Source organism: Lepus europaeus, chromosome 10, assembly GCF_033115175.1.
Source record: "Lepus europaeus isolate LE1 chromosome 10, mLepTim1.pri, whole genome shotgun sequence".
NCBI lineage: Eukaryota > Metazoa > Chordata > Mammalia > Lagomorpha > Leporidae > Lepus > Lepus europaeus.
Genome location: NC_084836.1, coordinates 95,143,965 through 95,162,118, shown reverse-complemented (window position 1 = coordinate 95,162,118; position 18,154 = coordinate 95,143,965). Strand labels below are relative to the sequence as shown.

The following is an 18,154-nucleotide window of genomic DNA, read 5'->3' as shown; positions in this document are numbered from 1 at the left end:
TTTTTAAAAAAAAAGATCGTATTTATTTATTTGAGAGGTAGAATAACAGACAGTGAGAGGGAGAGACAGAGAGAAAGGTCTTCCTTCCTCTGGTTCACTCCCCAAATGGCGTCAATGGCTGGAGCTCCGCCGATCGGAAGCCAGGAGCCAGGAGCTTCTTCCAGGTCTCCCACGTGGGTGCAGGGACCCAAGCACTTGGGCCATCTTCTACTGCTTTCCCAGGCCATAGCAGAGAGTTAAATTGGAAGAGGAGCAGCCGGGACTAGAAACAGTGCCCATATGGGATACCGGTGCTTCAGGCCAGAGCTTTAACTCGCTGCACCACAGCTCTGGCCCCAGGACCTCTGTCCTTAATCTGTTGTACTATGAGAATTAACAATAAAACTAGTCTTCAAACAGTACTTTATACTTTCTATGTCTGTGTGGGTGCAAACTGTTGAAATCTTCACTTAGAATAGAGTTGATCTTCTGTATGTAAAGATAATTAAAAATAAATCTTAATGAAGAATGGGATGAGAGAGGGAGTAGGAGATGGGATGCTTTGGGGGTGAGAGGGTGGGTATGGGGGGGAAGAACCGCTATAATCCAAAAGTTGTACTTACAAAATTTATATTCATTAAACAAAAGCTTTCTATATGTAAAGAAAAAAGCCATCTTTACACTCTTGGAGCTCACCACATAGTGATAGGACACTCAAGAACCCAACCCTTGAATGTTCAGGTTGGAATAGATTCTCCCACCGGGAAACTTTTACCAAGCACACTCAGTTGCTTGTCCTGGGAAGATTTGAAAGAGAATAGTTGAGAAGGACCAAGGAGAGTTCATGTTATCTCTGTCTGCTATTAACTGCTGGCTGAGCTGCTGCTGTGCTGTCTCACAGAGGAAGGCTTTGTTTATGTCTGCTTTGGTCTTGTCTCTTTCTCATCTCCAGGTTTGACATACAAGCTTTAGCTGGGGACTTGGATTCAGTGTTTATGAGAAAAAGAGCAGGGGTGACAAAGCCAAGTAGCGCCTGATCTCTTATCCAGGTCTGGGGGCTGTCTCAGAGCTTCCCAAAGGGTCCCTCCCAGGCTGCTCAGTTTCTCACTCCTTCGGTGCTTCCCACAGTCTCTTTGAGTACTGGGTGCTATGGCAGCCACTGGTGGTCCTTTGGAAAATCTTTTAGTCTGTTTTATCCACGGAAAAAATACATTATGGTGGCCGGCGCCGCGGCTCACTAGGGTAATCCTCCGCCTGCGGCGCAGGTACCCTGGGTTCTAGTCCCGGTTGGGGCGCCGGATTCTGTCCCGGCTGCTCCTCTTCCAGTCCAGCTCTCTGCTGTGGCCTGGGAGGGCAATGGAGGATGGCCCAAGTGCTTGGGCCCTGCCCCTGCATGGGAGACCAAGAGGAAGCACCTGGCTCCTGGCTTCAGATCGGCACAGCGCGCTGGCTGTAGCGGCCATTTAGGGGGTGAACCAACGGAAAAAGGAAGACCTTTCTCTCTGTCTCTCTCTCTCTCACTAACTCTGCCTGTCACACATACACACACACACAAATACATTATGGCTCCATCAGTGATAAATTTATTGCAGATGAGGTTTTCAAAGTTGCATGGAAGTCTTACTACTGTGTTTTTGATGTATGACATGTAGTTTGGTAAAGACTTTGTTCTAGTATATTGGATACAGAGCCATGGGGAGTTTATTTATCTGTTGGGAGTGAAAACAAATTGCCCCCAAAACTCAGTGATTTAAACAAGAAACACTGATGATGTCCCAGCTTGCAAGGATCAGAAATCCAGACAGGACCTAGCTGGGAGGTTCTGCTTAGGCTGCAGCCAGGCTGCCAAGGTTGCAGCCAGGCTGAAGAGCTGAGGCCTTGACTGAAGAAGGGGCATCTGCTTCTGGGAGGCACCGTGCAAGTCGTGGCTGGAGTCTTCGATGCTTCTCCACGGGGCTCTCCCAAGGCTGCGGAGTGTCCTCCACATGTGGCAGGCGACTTCTGCCCCGGTGAGAGGGGAGAGAGACAGCAGCCGCCGTGTCTTTTATAAATCCGATCTCAGAGGGCTGCCTCACCACTTCTGCCACATTCTGTGGGTCACACAGACTCAGCCTGGCAAGGGTGGAAGAAGAATACTCAGGATGTGAGCAGCGGGAGGTGGGGGCTCTCGGAGGCCACCCTGGAGTCTGCTGACCACTCAGGTTACTGGTCAGGCGAGATTTTATTTAACTGACAGTTGTTCGTGTTGCCTCTGGTGATTTGACATTTACTGCTTCTGTTGTTTGTTTTCCTGAGAGATTTAAAGTGAAAATGCAGAGCTGTGTGGCTATGTCCCTACGTCTCAGCAGAGACCAACTGGTGTAGCTGCTTATTCATTCTGTAGGGTCAGAGAACTGACACCTGCTGGGGGCATCAGTCCCAGAAGGACTTTGAAGTTTTGAAGTTTTAAATTTCAACCCAGAGCCAAACCAGCGATCCAAAGACAAGCCCCCTCTCTTTGGCTGCTTCGTCTACTGTAGGGCACTTCTAACACCCTGGGCTCAGGGTATTGGAAATAGGAGGAGGGAGATGTTTTTCGGTGGAATGTGGTCTGGGCCTCTCTTTCTCTCTCTCTATCTCAATACTTATTTAAGGGGCCAGTGCTGTGGCATACTAGGTTAAACCTCTGCCTGCGGTGCTGGTTTCCCCTATGGGTGCTGGTTCGAGTCTCGGCTGCTCCACTTCTGATCCAGCTCCCTGCTAATGCCCTGGGAAAGCAGTGGAGGATGACCCAAGTGCTTGGGCCTCTTGCACCCATGTGGTAGACCCAGAAGAAGCTCCTGGCTTCTGGCTTCAGATTGGCCCAGCTCTGGCCTTTGCAGCCTTTTGGGGAGTGAACTAGATGATGGAAGACCTCTCTCTCTGTAACTCTGCCTCTCAAATAAATAAATAAATTTTTTTAAAAAAAGTATTTATTTTATTTTATTTGAAGGGAAGAGAGAGAGAGTGAGCAAGGGAGATCTTCCATCTACTTTTTCACTCCCCAAATACCTGCAATAGCCAGGGCTGGGCCAGGCTGAAGCCAAAAACCTGGAATTCCATCCAGGTTTCCTACATGAGTAACAGGGACCTTAGTACTTGAGCCATCATCTGCTGCCTCCCAGGGTACACATGAGCAGGAAGCTGGATTGGAAGCAGGGTAGCTGGGACTAAAGCCGGCACTCTGATATGGGGTGTGGGTGTTCCAAGCTATGACTCAACTATTGCATCGCGTGCCCAGCTCTGGACCTCTTTTCCTTTTTTCAAAAAAAAAAAAAAAAAAAAAAAAAAAAAAGGAAAGCAAGGGAATGCAGCTTCAGGCTACTAGAAGAGACTTTCTTTGATTTTTCCCTGAGCTACACCTGGGGTTCTGTCTTGAGCCGGTCACATGCTTGTCTTGGACCTTAAGTTCCTCAACAACAACTGAGTACTTGGACCGGAAAGGTGCTCGGTCCTAGCTTTAGGCTCGGTCATATTGCAACTACTGTTTCACCAGTTATCATTGTACGGGGGTGACCTGGGCCTTCCAATGGGAAAGTGTTTAGTTCCCCGTTGGCATTCTGTTTCTGCTCAGAACCTGTCACCAGCAATCCTATGGTGTGCAAGTGGAGGGCAGATATAGCAGGGTACTTCAAGATGTTTATGGAAAATAGAGGTAAAAGACGAGTTTACTTTGCTGCAAAAAGTTTTGAAATGCATGCACATGAGAGGGTCTTCAAAAAGTTAATGGAAAATCTATCTTTTGTAAAAAGTATGCATGTATTTCAAAGTTTTTTTTTTTTTACCAAAATAAACTTATGTTTTATGTCATTTTTTCATGAACATTTTGAAGTATCCTCATATTTACTTTTGCATGTATCCTGGATATTTGATTATTTCATTTTTTTTTTTAAAGGAGCAGTCTTTTATTGTGTTTTGTTTTCTTTCTCGTCATACTATTTGCTGAACTCCTTTACTTAGAGTAGGGTTAACTACAATCATTAAGTATACTGAAAATAGATTCTTGTAAAAATTAAGAATGGGAGTCCGAGAGGGAGGGGGAGGAAAGGTCGGAATGTGGGCAGAAGGGCAGGTAAAGGGGGAAGTCCCACTATGTTCCTAAATCTGTACATACGAAATATATGAAACTTGTATAACTTAAGTAAATTTTTTAAAAAGCAATGCAAAGAAAATTCTACTTTTTATATCCTAGAGAATCATTGTTAGTCTTTTTTGTGATTTACTTGTAGCTTTATTCATTTTTATGGGGTAAGAATCATAGTCTATGTATGATTTTGTACTCTGCCTCTTGCCCTCTTGTACATTTCCAGAAATGGAATTTGTGCACCCCAGGGCATACAAGTTTCCCAGTTTGTTAGACACCTGCTGGTAACCCTCTGAAAGGCTACATCACAATGTCTGAGGTCCTATTTTCTCACATCCTTGCTGATGTGGGTGAAAAACCAGAACTCACTGTTGTTCTGATTTGCATCTCTCTCTTTATTACTAAGGTTGTACATCAGCCCATACTGTTTTGTTAGACATCTTAATTTTCCTGTGAATTACTTGTCCATACCTTTGGCTGTTTTTTATATTGAGTTGTTTGCCTTTGTAAAAAATTATGTGGCTCATCCAGATTCTCCCATTGTTAACAGTTTACCACATTTGCTTCATAATGCTGTCTGTGTATTTTCTTAATCACTTGAGAGTGAGTACAGGGGCCAGCTCTGTGGCATAGCTGCCGGCATCCCATTTGGGCGCCAGTTCGAGTCCCAGCTGCTCCACTTCCAATCCAGCTTTCTGCTAATGGCCTGGGAAATCAGTAGGAGATGGCCCAAGTCCTTGGGCCCCTGCACCCACATGGGGAACCTGGAAAAAGCTCCTGGCTTCTAGCTTCGGATCAGCCCAGCTCTGGCCATTGCCACCATCTAGGGAATGAACCAGAAGATGGAAGATCTCTTTCTCTCTGTCTCTCTCTCTCTGCCTTTCAAAAAAAAAAAATAAATCTTCAAAAAGAGAGAGAGAGAACAGACACGATTCCTTTGCCCCTGAGTACAGTGCAGTGTGTGCTTCCTAGACACAGGGACCCCTCTTACAGAACTGTGGTTGCATGATCAACGTCAGGAATCCGCAGACCTGACTCAGATGTTGCTGGTTGTCTAAGTTTTCTTTATCCATTTGGATTGTGAGCCTTATGTCATTTAAATTCAGAAACACCATTTTTAATGGCTGAATAACATTACATTATGTAGATATACCATAATTCATTTCTCCTGGCTGTTATTAATATTTCTTCTTTCAAATAACGCTAAACATTGTGAACACAAAAGCTCTCGTGTTTTGTGTTGCATCCCGATGATACACAGACCATGCTGGTGACCTTGAGGAGATAATGTGTTTGTGGCATGTGTCAGGGGATGCCTGGCTGAGCTGTTCTGATCCCTTTAAATCACATCCAGACAGCTCTCCCTTCCCCTACTCTTTGTCCTTCCAGCCCCCCTATTTCGGATTTCAGGACCATCCCAGATTGCTGCTGGGAAGTGCGCTTGTATGTGCAGGGTCTTCTTTTGGCCAGGCAGGCTTCTGTGTGTTCTCGAACCTTGGGCTTTCCCAGTCTGCCCTGCCCACTGGGCCTGGCATCTTCCAGACTTTTCCTCCCAGGTGCTGTCCACTGGGCCTGGGGCGGCGGTGGGGCAGGATAAGAGCATGTCCTCCTGACCTTCCCGCATGCGTGATTGATGTGTGTGTGCGCACGCTCAGTTAGATTTTGGGAGTCTGGCTGCTAATTATTTCTTTAGAATGAACCCCTGACAGATAAATTACAGGGTCAAAATATTTGAGTCCTGTGACTGTCTGGGAAAATGACACCTCAGGCCGGGATGAGGCTCATCTCTTCACACCCTGGATAATATTCGCCATTCTTCAGGAGCAGTGTCCTGTGTGCAGAGTAGCATCCTATTACCTAAATTTGCATTTGTTTACCAGTGACATGCAATGTAAACAATTTTGCAGTAAAATACACATAAAATTTACTACATTAATCATTTTTATAATTTTATTCTCTTTATTTGAAAGGCAGAGAGAAAGACAGAAATCTTTGGTCCACTGGTTCACTGTCCAAATGTCCACAGTAGCTGGGGCTGGACCAGGCTGAAGCTGGGAGCCTGGAATTCCACCTGGGCCTGCCTTCCTTGTGGGTGGCAGGGACCCAGTCATTTGAACCATTCTTGCTGTCTCCCAGGATGCTCATGAGCAGAAAGCTGGAATCAGAAGCCAAGCCAGGACTTGACCCCATTCTGATGTGGGATGTGCACAGCCCAAGTGGCATCTTAACTGCTGCATCGAATGCCTGCCCTGATGGGAACCATTTTAAAACGTACAACTCAGTGCATTAAATAGTTCACATTATTGTGTAGCTGTTACCACCATTCAACTTTTTCACCAGAACTTTTTCATCATTCCCAGCTGAAATTCTGTGCCCTTTAAACACTAAGTCCAGCCCCCAGCAGCGATCATTCAGCTTTCTGTCTCTGTGGGTGAAATGCAGTATTTTTTTTTCATGTTATTGGCTGTCCATTTTATTTGTTTATTTATTTATTCATTCATTTGAAAGACTGAGAGCGAGAGAGAAAGAGACATCTTCCATGTGCAGGTTCACTCCCCAAATGGCAGTAATGAAGCCAGGAGCCAGCAACTCCATCCGGGTCTCCCACATGGGTGGCCTTGGCCCAAGTACTTGGGCCATCATCTGCTACTTTCCCAGGCATAACTAGGGAGCTGGACTTGAACAGATGCCTATATGAGATGGGTGTTGCAGGCAGCTTAACCCACTTGCCACAACGCCCACCCCAGTTCATATTTTTTTTAACAAATGAGTTTTCTGTAAATTTCTTTAGCTGTAGATTTCCTATGGAGACATGGAGGAAATTTTTTCTTACTGAATAGAAAGAGAGCTTATGTATGAAGGATTTTCTTTTTCTTTTTAAGCATTGTTGGAAGGTTAATAGTTATTCTCTTCTTGATCTCAATTTCTGAGAGAGTTTCCCTCTTTTGCCTCCTCTTGGCTGCTTAGCCAGGTTCCCCAGGCTGTTTGGGTTCCTTACAAATGGGCTCTGTGGGTCTCATGCTAGGAAGTCGGCTACCTGGTGGGCTCTGGCGCCCCCTTCCGTCCAGCCTAAGGCTCATGGTTGTGCAGCTCTACAGGAAGCCAAGGCTGTCATGCCTTTGCAAAGGAGCACTCCCTGAGCCCATCACACAGCTCCTGGCTTCTTGTTTGACGGAGAAAATGGAAACAGCCTTCTCATCCTGAGCCACCTGCCTCTGCCTGCACGTGCCCCAAGCTGTGAGAGTGGGTGGTTGGAGGCCAGTCCTTCCACCCACTCCCCGTCTCCTCTCTCCTGGTGACAGCCCTGCCCACTGCAATTACCTCCTCACTCCTGCATGATTGATTTTTCCCTCTCGACCTGCTCACCCTTAACTGCATACAAAGATTATGTCATGTTTCCCAACTTAAAAAAAAAAAAAAACAACTTCCTGTATGTCCCATATTCCTCTTTAAATCCTGCCCCGTTTCTTGGGTCCTTCTTGTAGCAACAGCGGTGCAGGATGCGTCTCATTGGTCTGCATTCACTCTCCGCTTCCTCCTCTCCCAGTTTCTCTCCAACCCTATGGTGCTGGGTTTTGTCCCCTTGGTGCTGTTACCTTGAGGTCCTTGTAGTTTCTTTTGTCTTCTGAATCCCATGGTCTGTTCCTTCCCCTGTTCTTCCCCGACTTCTGGGATGCTCCTTCCTCTTGCTCCCCCCTTACCTCCTGAGCTGCTCTTAGCCTGTCTTGCTGGTGCTTCAGCACTTTTCTGACTTACCTCAGACCTCAAGATTCTTCCCTTTACCCTCTGCCCTCTGCCCCTTGGTGACCTCTTTTAAACCCTGTGGTGCCAGACCTCTCCCTTGAGCCCCATGTGTGTATAGATAACACCTACACAGCATCTCCAGATGGCCCAATAAGAAGCCCCTTAAACTTACAGGCTCATGCCAGACTCTCTCTCTCTTTTATAAAAGATTTATTTATTTTATTTGAAAGAGTTAGAGAGAGAGAGAAGGAGAGACAGAGAGAGAACCTTCCATCCCCTGGTTCACTCCTCAAATGGCTGTAATAACCGAGGCTGGGCCAGCCTGAAGACAGGAGCCAGGAGCTTCCTCCAGGTCTCCCATGTGGGTGCAGGGGCCCAAGCACTTGGGCCATCCTCTGCTGCTTTCCCAGGCACATTAGCAGGGAGCTAGATGGGAAGTGGAGCAGCCGGGACTTGAACCATGCCCATAGGAATGTCAGTGCTGCAGATCAGGGCTTAACTCACTGTGCCACAGTGCTGGCCCCTGTGTGGAACTCTTGATACTCAACAAGAAAAAAAGCAAACAGGCAAACAGCTCTACTCCTCCCCAGCTGTCTTGCCTTCAGCCAATTCTTTAGGCCCCACATCTATTCCTCTCTTCTGTTCACATTGTATATCCAATATAAGCAAGTCCCAGGGTCTCTGCCTCCAGAATGTGTTCACAATGTGATGGCTCACTGACTCCTCCACTCTGCCCAAGCCCAAGCCACCATCCTGCACAGATTCCCATGGTAGCTGCTGAACTGCTGTCCAGTCCCTTTCTTGCCATTCTGGGTCTACTTTCCAGCAGCAGCCAGAATGACCTTTTTAAAAATTGTTAGTTGGCCGGCGCCGCGGCTCACTAGGCTAATCCTCCGCCTTGCGGCGCCGGCACACCGGGTTCTAGTCCCGGTCGAGGCACCGATCCTGTCTCGGTTGCCCCTCTTCCAGGCCAGCTCTCTGCTGTGGCCAGGGAGTGCAGTGGAGGATGGCCCAAGTCCTTGGGCCCTGCACCCCATGGGAGACCAGGATAAGCACCTGGCTCCTGCCATCGGATCAGCGCGGTGCGCCGGCCGCAGTGCGCTACCGCGGCGGCCATTGGAGGGTGAACCAACGGCAAAAGGAAGACCTTTCTCTCTGTCTCTCTCTGACTGTCCACTCTGCCTGTCAAAAAAAAAAAAAAAATTGTTAGTTCTAGAGCCACTGTTGTGGCACAGCGGGTTGAAGTCCGTATGGGTGCTGGTTCTGGTCCCAGCTCTTCCACTTCTGATCAGCTCTCTGCTAATGTGCCTGGGAAAGCAGCGGAAGATGACCCGACTCCTTGGGCCCTTGCACCCACGTGGGAGACCTGGAAGAAGCTCCTGGCTCCTGTCTTTGAATCGGCTCACCTCCAGCCATTGCGGCCATTTGGGGAGTATACTAGCGGATGGAAGACCTTTTTCTTTCTCTGTCACTCTGTCTTTCAAATAAATAAAATTAAAAAATAATAATAAAAATAAAAATAAAATTTAAAAAAATTGTTAGTTCTACCACTTCACTCTCCTGCTTCAAACCTGTGCTGTGCGGTGAAGGCAGTCAAAGCTCTTCTCCTGGCTCTGGACCTCACATGACCCGGCTCCTCCCTGCCCGGTTGTGGCTGCCCCTCCTACCTCTCCCCGCCACACTGGCCCTGTTTCTGGTCCTCACACATAAGCTCATTCCCACCTCCAGCATTTGTACTTGCTGATTCCTTAGCCTAGAATGTTTTTCTACTGGAGTATGACTGGTTCTCTGCTCAAATGTGACTTCTTCCAGAAAGTCCTATCAGCATGCCATGTCCAACCTGGCCTTCCCACTCACAGCACTTTCTGTCCTCTTTCTCTGCATTTTCCGTAATCATAGCGTTTGTCACCACTTTCAGTTAAACTCGATTCATTTGTTTATGGTCTGTTTTAGCATCGGGAACATGCACTTCCAGGAGAGCAAACACCTTGTCTCTCTTACCCACTGCCATGTCATCAGCTCCCGGAATTAAGGCCTGGCATGTTTGTAGTAGCTGCTGAAATTTCTGCTATAATTGAAGAGCTCGATTTTGAGCAATATAGTGCAGACCTGGAGTGAATTATTACCCATGCACCTGCTCTCTGCCTTGCTCTAAAGTGTTATTTCCCAGCACAGAATCTGCAAGATCCTGCATATGTGAGGAAACTGGAACCTACAGCTTCCTGCCGCCTGCTTGTACCTTTTAGTCAAGCGCACTGGAGGTACTGCTTTTTTTTTTTTTTTTTTTTTTTGACAGGCAGAGTGGATAGTGAGAGAGAGAGAGAGAGAGAAAGGTCTTCCTTTTTGCCGTTGGTTCACCCTCCAATGGCCGCTGCGGCCAATGCATCTCGCTGATCCGAAGCCAGGAGGCAGGTGCTTCTCCTGGTCTCCCATGTGGGTGCAGGACCCAAGGACTTGGGCCATCCTCCACTGCCTTCCTGGGCCATAGCAGAGAGCTGGCCTGGAAGAGGGGCAACCGGGATAGAATCTGGTGCCCCAACCGGGACTAGAACCCGGTGTGCCGGCGCCGCAAGGCGGAGGATTAGCCTGTTAAGCCACGGCGCTGGCCTAAAGGAGGTACTGCTTTTATAGTAACTGTCAAAGATAGTTTGGGGTAGAATAGAATTTTGACATGAATTTTATCCATGACCATGACTTAAGTGAAATAAGACCTTTCTTTCTGATAAAGGGAATTAGTGAGATGAAAAATAAGAGGTCATAGGGAGAGAAATGTTCCCTGTATTGGATAAGAGGTAATAAAAGAAACCTGTATGAAGTATTTTAAAATAGATCAGATACCAAAGAAATGCACTTACTTAAAATTATTTTCATTGGTCTGTATATTTTTTCCTAGAGTTGGTTTAAATTACATATATTTGGGTATCTCTATGCTTATAGGTGTTTTGTTCAAATAAACCTTTTATGAATCAATTGTTTAGAACTCAGTGTATATTTTCCCCAGCAGAAACTGTCTGTGTACAGCATTTAGATTTCCAAGTACGCCCACATTTGGAAGTTAGTTTTGGTCAACTGGAGTCTGTGGGTTGTGGCAGGGAGATTGCTTCTCCCTGGCTTTTGCCTCTTGTGGGTTCTTCAGCAGTTGTCAGGGCAACAGCCCAGCCCCTGCTGCCTTCCTAGGAAACCCATGCTGCTTGATGGATTGTGAATTGATGAATTGCTCAACATGGTCACATGGTATGCACCAGCTGACTCTTCAAGCAACATCTCGAGAACTGTGTAAAAGTATATACAACAGGCCGGCACTGTGGCGTAGTAGGTCAAGCCTCCGCCTGCAGTGTCAGAATCCCATATTGGTGCCAGTTCCTGTCCTTGCTGCTCCTCTTCCAATCCAGCTCTCTGCTAATGGCCTGGGAAAGCAGTATAACATGGCCCAAGTGCTTGGGCCCCTGCACCCATGTGGGAGACCAGGAGGAAGTTCCTGGCTCCTTGGATTGGCCCAGCTACTGTTGTTGCGGCTATCTGGGAAGGGAACCAGCAGGTGGAAGACCTCTCTCGATCTCTCCCACTCTCTGCCTGTAACTCTGCTTCTCAAATAAATAAATAGGCTGGCGCCGTGGCTCAACAGGCTAATCCTCCACCTTGCGGTGCCGGCACACCGGGTTCTAGTCCCAGTTGGGGCACCGATTCTGTCCCGGTTGCCCCTCTTCCAGTCCAGCTCTCTGCTATGGCCCGGGAGTGCAGTGGAGGATGGCCCAAGTCCTTGGGCCCTGCACCCGCATGGGAGACCAGGAGAAGCACCTGGCTCTTGCCTTCAGATCAGCGCAGCGTGCTGGCTGCGGCGGCCATTGGAGGGTGAACCAACAGCAAAAAGGAAGACCTTTCTCTCTGTCTCTCTCTCTCACTGTCCACTCTGCCTGTCAAAAATAAATAAATAAATCAAATAAATAAATAAATCTTTTTAAAAAAAGTGTATACACAATACCATGATACATTGATGTTGCTGTTTCTTGAGCACTCTCATATGGCTTTTATTATAGCAAGTAATTTTATTTGTTCATTTGTTAACTTTATTTATTCATTTTAATTTTTATTCATTTGAAAGGCAGAGAGAGAGGGCGGGGGGAGAGAGATCTCCCATCTACTGGTTTGTTCCCCAAAATGCCTACAACAGCTAGGGCTGGGCCAGGTCAAAGGCAGGAAAGAGGAATTCAGTCTGGGTCACCTTCCTGGGTGGCAAGGACCCAACTACTTGAGCCATCGCTTGTTGTCTCCTGGGATGAACATTAGCAGGAAGTGGCAATGGAGGCTGGAGCTGGGACTCGATCCCAGGTACTCCCATATAGGATGTGGGCATCTCGAGCAACGTTTCAAACACTATTCCAAATGCCCACCTTCGTTAAATTTTTAATCTTTTCAAATTCTTGAAGGATTTTAAAAATATGTATTTATTTACTTGAAAGGAAGATCTACAAAGAGAGAGACAGCGAGCTAGTGAGTGCACCAGAAAGAGATCTTCCAACCTCTAATTCACTTCCCAAATGTCTACAACAGCCAGGTTGAAGCCAGGCTGAAGCCAGGAGCTCCATCCTGTTCCCCAACGTGGGTAACAGAGGCCCAGGTACTTGAGCCATCATCTGCTGCATTCCCAGGCACGTTAGCAGGAAACTGGATCAGAAGCAGAGTAGCTGGGCAACAAACTGGTACTCTGATGCGGGGTGCCAGCATCAAGTGGTATCTTAACCCATTGTCCCACAGCTCCAGCCCACATTTAAAGGATTTTTGTGTTGTAGATATTAAGAAATTTTACCCTCATAGGAATAACCTAGAATTTACTATTTTTTAATTATCTTGAACAATGCTAAGCCTGTGTACTTTAGGTGAGTGACTTTTCAAAGTTTTAAGATAAAACAAGGTTATCTCTTCACTTTCAGGCTACATTAAATTTTTTTTGTTCTGCCACTAATTAATTTTATAAAATGTGATTAAAACACCTGTATTCTGGGGCCAGCATTGTGGCATAGCAGGTAAAGCTGCCACCTGCAATGCTGGCATCCCATATGGGTGCCGATTTGTGTCCTGGCTGCTCCACTGCTGATCTAACTCCTTGCCAATGGCCTGGGAAAAGCAGCAGAAAATGGTGTTTGGACCCCTGCCATCCACGTGGGAGACCTGGAAGAAGCTCCTAGCTCTTGGCTTCAGCCTGGCCCAATTCTGACTGTTTCAACTGGGGAGTGAGCCAGCAGATAGAAGATCTCTCTCTCTCCCTGTCTCTCTCTCTGTAACTTTGACTTTCTTTATTTCTTTATTTTAAGAGTTACTATATTTATTTGAAAGAATTACAGAAAGAGGTAGAGACAGAGAAAGAGAGAGAGAGGTCTTTCATCTGCTGGTTCCCTCCCCAAATTGTCTACAATTGCCAGGGCTAAGCTGATCTGAAGCCAGGAGCCAGGAGCTTCTTCCAGGTCTCTCATGTGGGTGCAGGGGCCCAAGGACTTGGGCCATCCTCCACTGCTTTCCCAGGCGCATTAGCAGGGAGCTGTATCAGAAGTGGAGCAGCCAGGACTTGAACCAGTGCCCATAAGGGATGCCAGCGCTGCAAGTCAGGGCTTTAAGCCATTATGCCACAGTGCTGGCCCCCATGACTTTCAAATAAATAAATAAATCTTTGAATAAAATACTTGACTCTAAATGTTTATCAACACTAGATTCCTCTGTTGAGCATTTGTATATTGTTGCATGCCCTATCACTGTGAATTAAAATGGTTCCTGCCTTCAGTGGATTTTCTACCTAAGGAATATATATATATATATATATATATATATATATATTTTTTTTTTTTTGACAGGCAGAGTTAGAGACAGAGAGGAAGGTCTTCCTTTTTTTCCGTTGGTTCACCCCGCAAATGGCTGCTACGTCTGGTGTGCTGTGGCCGGTGCCCTGCGCTGATCTGAAGCCAGGAGCCAGGTGTTTCCTCCTGGTCTCCCATGCAGGTGCAGGGCCCAAGCACTTGGGCCATCTTCCATGGCCCTCCCAGGCCTTGGCAGAGAGCTGGACTGGAAGAGGAGCAAACGGAACTAGAACCTGGGGTGCCGGTGCTGCAGGTGGAGGATTAGCCAACTGAGCCACGGTGCCAGCCTAGGAATATTTTTCTACACACATATGTGTTCACAGTTTTCACTAGCAAGTTAATTGATTTAATGAGTGTTTAAAGGGAGGTGCACTTAAGTGCCCACATCCAATGTCATATAAACAGTGACATTGAAAGACAGCATGGTACAGTGCTTATTATTCATATTTTATCTAGGACAACAGGAAACCTAGCCTGTGCAGGAGATTTTAGTCATTTGCAAGTGGGAATGTTTAGATTGGGGTAGATCCGAGACTTGGTGGTTAGGCTAGAAACCTTTGAAATGCCAAGTTTTGTCTCTTCTGAAGTTTGTGAGATTTGAAAATATGGATGATACTTGTGTGTGACATCCTGGCAGATGTCAGGATCAGAAATAGAATTTAGGTCATCCAGCTTCCATTCTGAGATAGAGAACCATGAATTTAGAGCTGTGCTGCCCAATATGGCAGCCACAAGTTACATGTGGCTATTTAAAATAAAACAAACTAAAATTAAATATGATGTAAAACTCCATTCCTTTGCTGCACTTGCCATGTTTCAGCTGCCTCCACCCCTTGATCTGGTGGCCAACACATTGGACTGCCCAGGTGGAGAACATTTCGTCACCATGGAAAGTTCTGTTGGGCAGCACTGGTTTAAAGGCAAGGAACAGAAATGAACTTTCCTGCTAATGGCTTCATGGCTTTTGCAAGACTCCTGCCTAAGTAGTCTATTATCTTTATTCAGTGAATTTTTAAAAAATAGATTTAATTTTTGGTGCAATTTTAAGTTTACAGCAAAATTGAGCAGCAGGTACAGGTTATTTCCCTTATACTCCCTGTCCCCTCCTTCCATAACCTCCCTTATGACCAGCATCCTACACCAGAGTAGCTTGTTGGTTACAAATGCCGAACTTGCACTGACCCATCTTCATCACCCGAAGTCCATAGTTTGCATTGGGGCTCACGTGTTGTTCTACACATTTAGACAACTGCATAATGACATATATTCACCATTACAGTATCATACAGAGTAATGACACTGCCCTAGGCTAGGCCAGAGTGAAACCAGGAGCCAAGAATTCCCTCTGGTCTCCCACATGGGTGACAAGAACCCAGGTATTTGAGTGGTCATCTACTGTACCCCAGGTGCATTAGCAGGAAGTTGGATCAGAAGTGCAGGGTATCTGAGACTTGAACCACACACTTTGATATAGGATGCAGGTGTTCCAAGTGGCAGCTTAACCCGCTGCACCACAGCGCCTGCCCTGAAGGTCACATTTTTAAGAGAAAAAGAATATACCTGTGGAAAAAATTTTATCACAAAATCCCTGGTTTCCTGCAATGTGGATTGAAATTTGTGTCTTCTCAATTTTATCTGGAGATCCTAAAATTTAGATTTCTTTTTGAATCCTTATATTTACATTGTTTATCAAATCTTAAGTTGTAGATTGATTTCTCTGCCATACCTTGCCACTGTAGTCATTAGAGGCCTTAGCTTCCTTTACTGACTTTTTTTTCTTAAAGATTTATTTATTTATTTGAAAGGCTGAGTTACAGAGAGGCAGAGGCAGAGAGAGAGAGAGAGAGGTCTTATATCTACTGGTTCACTCCCAAGATGGCGGCAGTGGCTGGAGCTGGGCCGATCCGAAGCCAGGAGCTTTTCCAGGGTCTCCCACATGGGTGCAGGGGCCAAAGCACTTGGGCCATCTTCTGCTTTTCTGGGCCATAGCAGAGAGCTAGATCGGAAGTGGAGCAGCCAGAACTCAAACTGGCGCCCAAATGGGATGCTGACACTGCAGGCGGTGGCTTTACCCACTATGCCACAGTACTGGCCCCAGATTCCTTTACAAAACCACACGATTGCTTAGCCAAAGTATGACTACTCCACAGTACTTCATGAATCTCTCCTTATATTATACCCAAATTAAGGTATGCCCCTTTAAAACAGGTTAACAGTTTCAACCTGAAAGGATAAATATTCACAGGAGGGTCTGCTTTTCTTGACTCCTGTTAATATGCATGTGTGGAGGAACATCACTGATTAGCAAGTGCCCTCTGCCAGCTGTTCCGTCTTGCACATAAACTCTGAGTATGCACGTGATCATGGCACCTGCCTTCCGTCCTGGGTGAACAACTGTAGAAATGGGCCTTTCTTTCCAGTTCTGTCTTCACTGTGCACAGGACCCAGCGTGAGGGCATTCAGGAAAGCAGAAGCAAGTCGGGGCCAGTCCATAGAATCGGTGATTGTCAAACACCTGCCTTGCACCTGCAGGCCACTAGGCGACTTTCTTAACGCTCAATATTGGATTCCTCATGACTGTGTTAGCCAGGCTGGCACGTTTTGCAGCCCATGGAGTAAGTAAGAAGGACATGGGTCTGACTAGGGAATGCTTTCCCTAAGGGGAGGAGAGAGCTTGCTGTGGAGGTCTGTTCTAATGTGAACAGGCATGTGGGCGTGGCTCGGACAGCTAAGATGGTGAGACGCCACTTACAGCCAGGGACACAGCTGTGCTGTGGTTGCCTGTGTGAGTTGCAGAGCATGCCTCGTGTTCCGCAGCACTGTTGTTTTCATGTCTGACCTGCTGCAAGAGACCTTCAAGGAGCATTGAGTCACATTTTCCTTACGCTATACCTTTTTCATTCCAAGCACTGGCTGTCACGCCATGGACCGTGTTTGAATTTTCTGGACCCCTAAGGGTTGTGGTGTTGAATGCCTCAGAGGGAGCTGTGGTCCTGGGGGAAGGAAGTGGCTGCTGGGGGGGTGCAGGGGCTCACTGTGGCACCCTGTGTGCCCGGAAAGAGGCCAGCTGGAGGCAAGGGCTATTCTTTACCGTCAGTGAGTACACGCTTGGCTGCTGGTTATTTCCTGTACAGTCCAGGGTTTTAGTTGTCCCTCCCTCCCTCCCTCCCTCCCTCCCTCTCTCCCTTCCTTCCTTCCTTCCTTCCTTTTTACCTGTGAACAAGCCATTTATGTATTGTGGATGGTAACAAAAATAATTCAGCCCTTCTTTTAAAGATTTATTTGGAAGGAAGAGCAAGAGAGGCAGAGGGAGAGAGAGAGAGATATCTTTCAATCTGCTGGTTCACGCCCCAAATGGCTGCAACAGCCAGGTCTTGGTGAGGCCGAAGCAAGAGCCAGGAACTCCATCTTGGCCTTCCACGAGGGTGGGAGAGGCCCATGCACTCTGGCTATCTTTTGCTACCTTCCCATGTGCATTAGCAGGAAGCTGTTTTGGAAGCAGATTAGCTGCTCTTGTATGGGACGACAGCATCACGAGTGGGGCCTTAACCCGCTGAGCCACAATGCCAGCCCCTAATTCAACTCTTCATTGTCAAAGCTCCTACATGAAAAATTACTCAATCTTATCAACACTCAGTGACCACCACCCTCTTTTGCCCATATCGGAGTAGCTACTTGTAGGATATGGATTATTTAGAATGCAACGTTTCTTAGGAATATAATTAGGGGTTCATAGCAGAAGTAACTGTACTTTATCTGGCTACAGTCATCTGAAGCCTGAACACGATGATGCCTTGTCGTTGAGGCAGAGTCTGGGAGGCACGATCTTCCCTGGCTCCACTGCTGCAGTCTGTACAGAGCTGTCAATATCTGGACTCTGAGTCCTCTTCTTTGGCTGCAGCCAGAGTGGTCAGGCTGGCCCAGTGACTGAGAACGTGCCTCTGGCACCAGACTCCCCTGCGCTTAACTCTAGGCTTCGCAGTGTACCAGCTGGGGACCTTGCGCAAGTTTCTTGACGTCCTCTCGCCTCAGTTTTCTCTTCTGTTCAATAGGCTGCCTGGTCAGAGAGCCGTAAGGGTTCCATGAGTTCTGTTACAGCCTGGGAAATAGTGCTTCCAACAGAGTGGGTTGCACATTAGAGCTGTGGTCTGTGGCTGCTCTGCCATCCCCTCCTTCCCCATAGTCCTCCCCTCACTGCCGTGATGATCTGCCGTCCCCCACAGGCAACTCCCTCTGCGCCTTTCTCCTTTCTTCCTTGCTGCATGACTGTATCAGTGCAAGGGCTGGTGGGGAACAGATAACAGTCTCACCAGGTGGTTTAAGGCGTAATGAAGAGATCACGTGCACATGCAGGTGTGAGCAACTGCAGGGGAAGCACCACCTGGCTTAGCAATACGGAGGGAGCTCTGCCCGAGGAGCTGTGAGCCTGGTGGCGCAACGCTGCCATGGGCAGCCACCTCTGGTTGGGGGAGCCAGGGAA

General features: G+C 47.1%; 1 protein-coding gene across 5 annotated transcripts in view; it reads left to right on the top strand.

Moving 5' to 3' along the window:
* Positions 1-18,154, top strand: part of SHLD1 (shieldin complex subunit 1) — a 121,309-nt gene that overhangs the window by 62,592 nt on the left and 40,563 nt on the right. Inside the window, exon 3 of one of the 5 annotated variants that reach the window (XM_062203892.1) lies at positions 10,001-10,086. The exons of the other annotated variants lie outside the window; for them this stretch is intronic. Within the exon in view, the coding sequence (XP_062059876.1) occupies positions 10,001-10,071 (71 nt within the window). The 3' untranslated portion in view covers positions 10,072-10,086. The remainder of the gene's footprint in view (positions 1-10,000; positions 10,087-18,154) is intronic. 5 annotated transcript variants of the gene reach the window in all.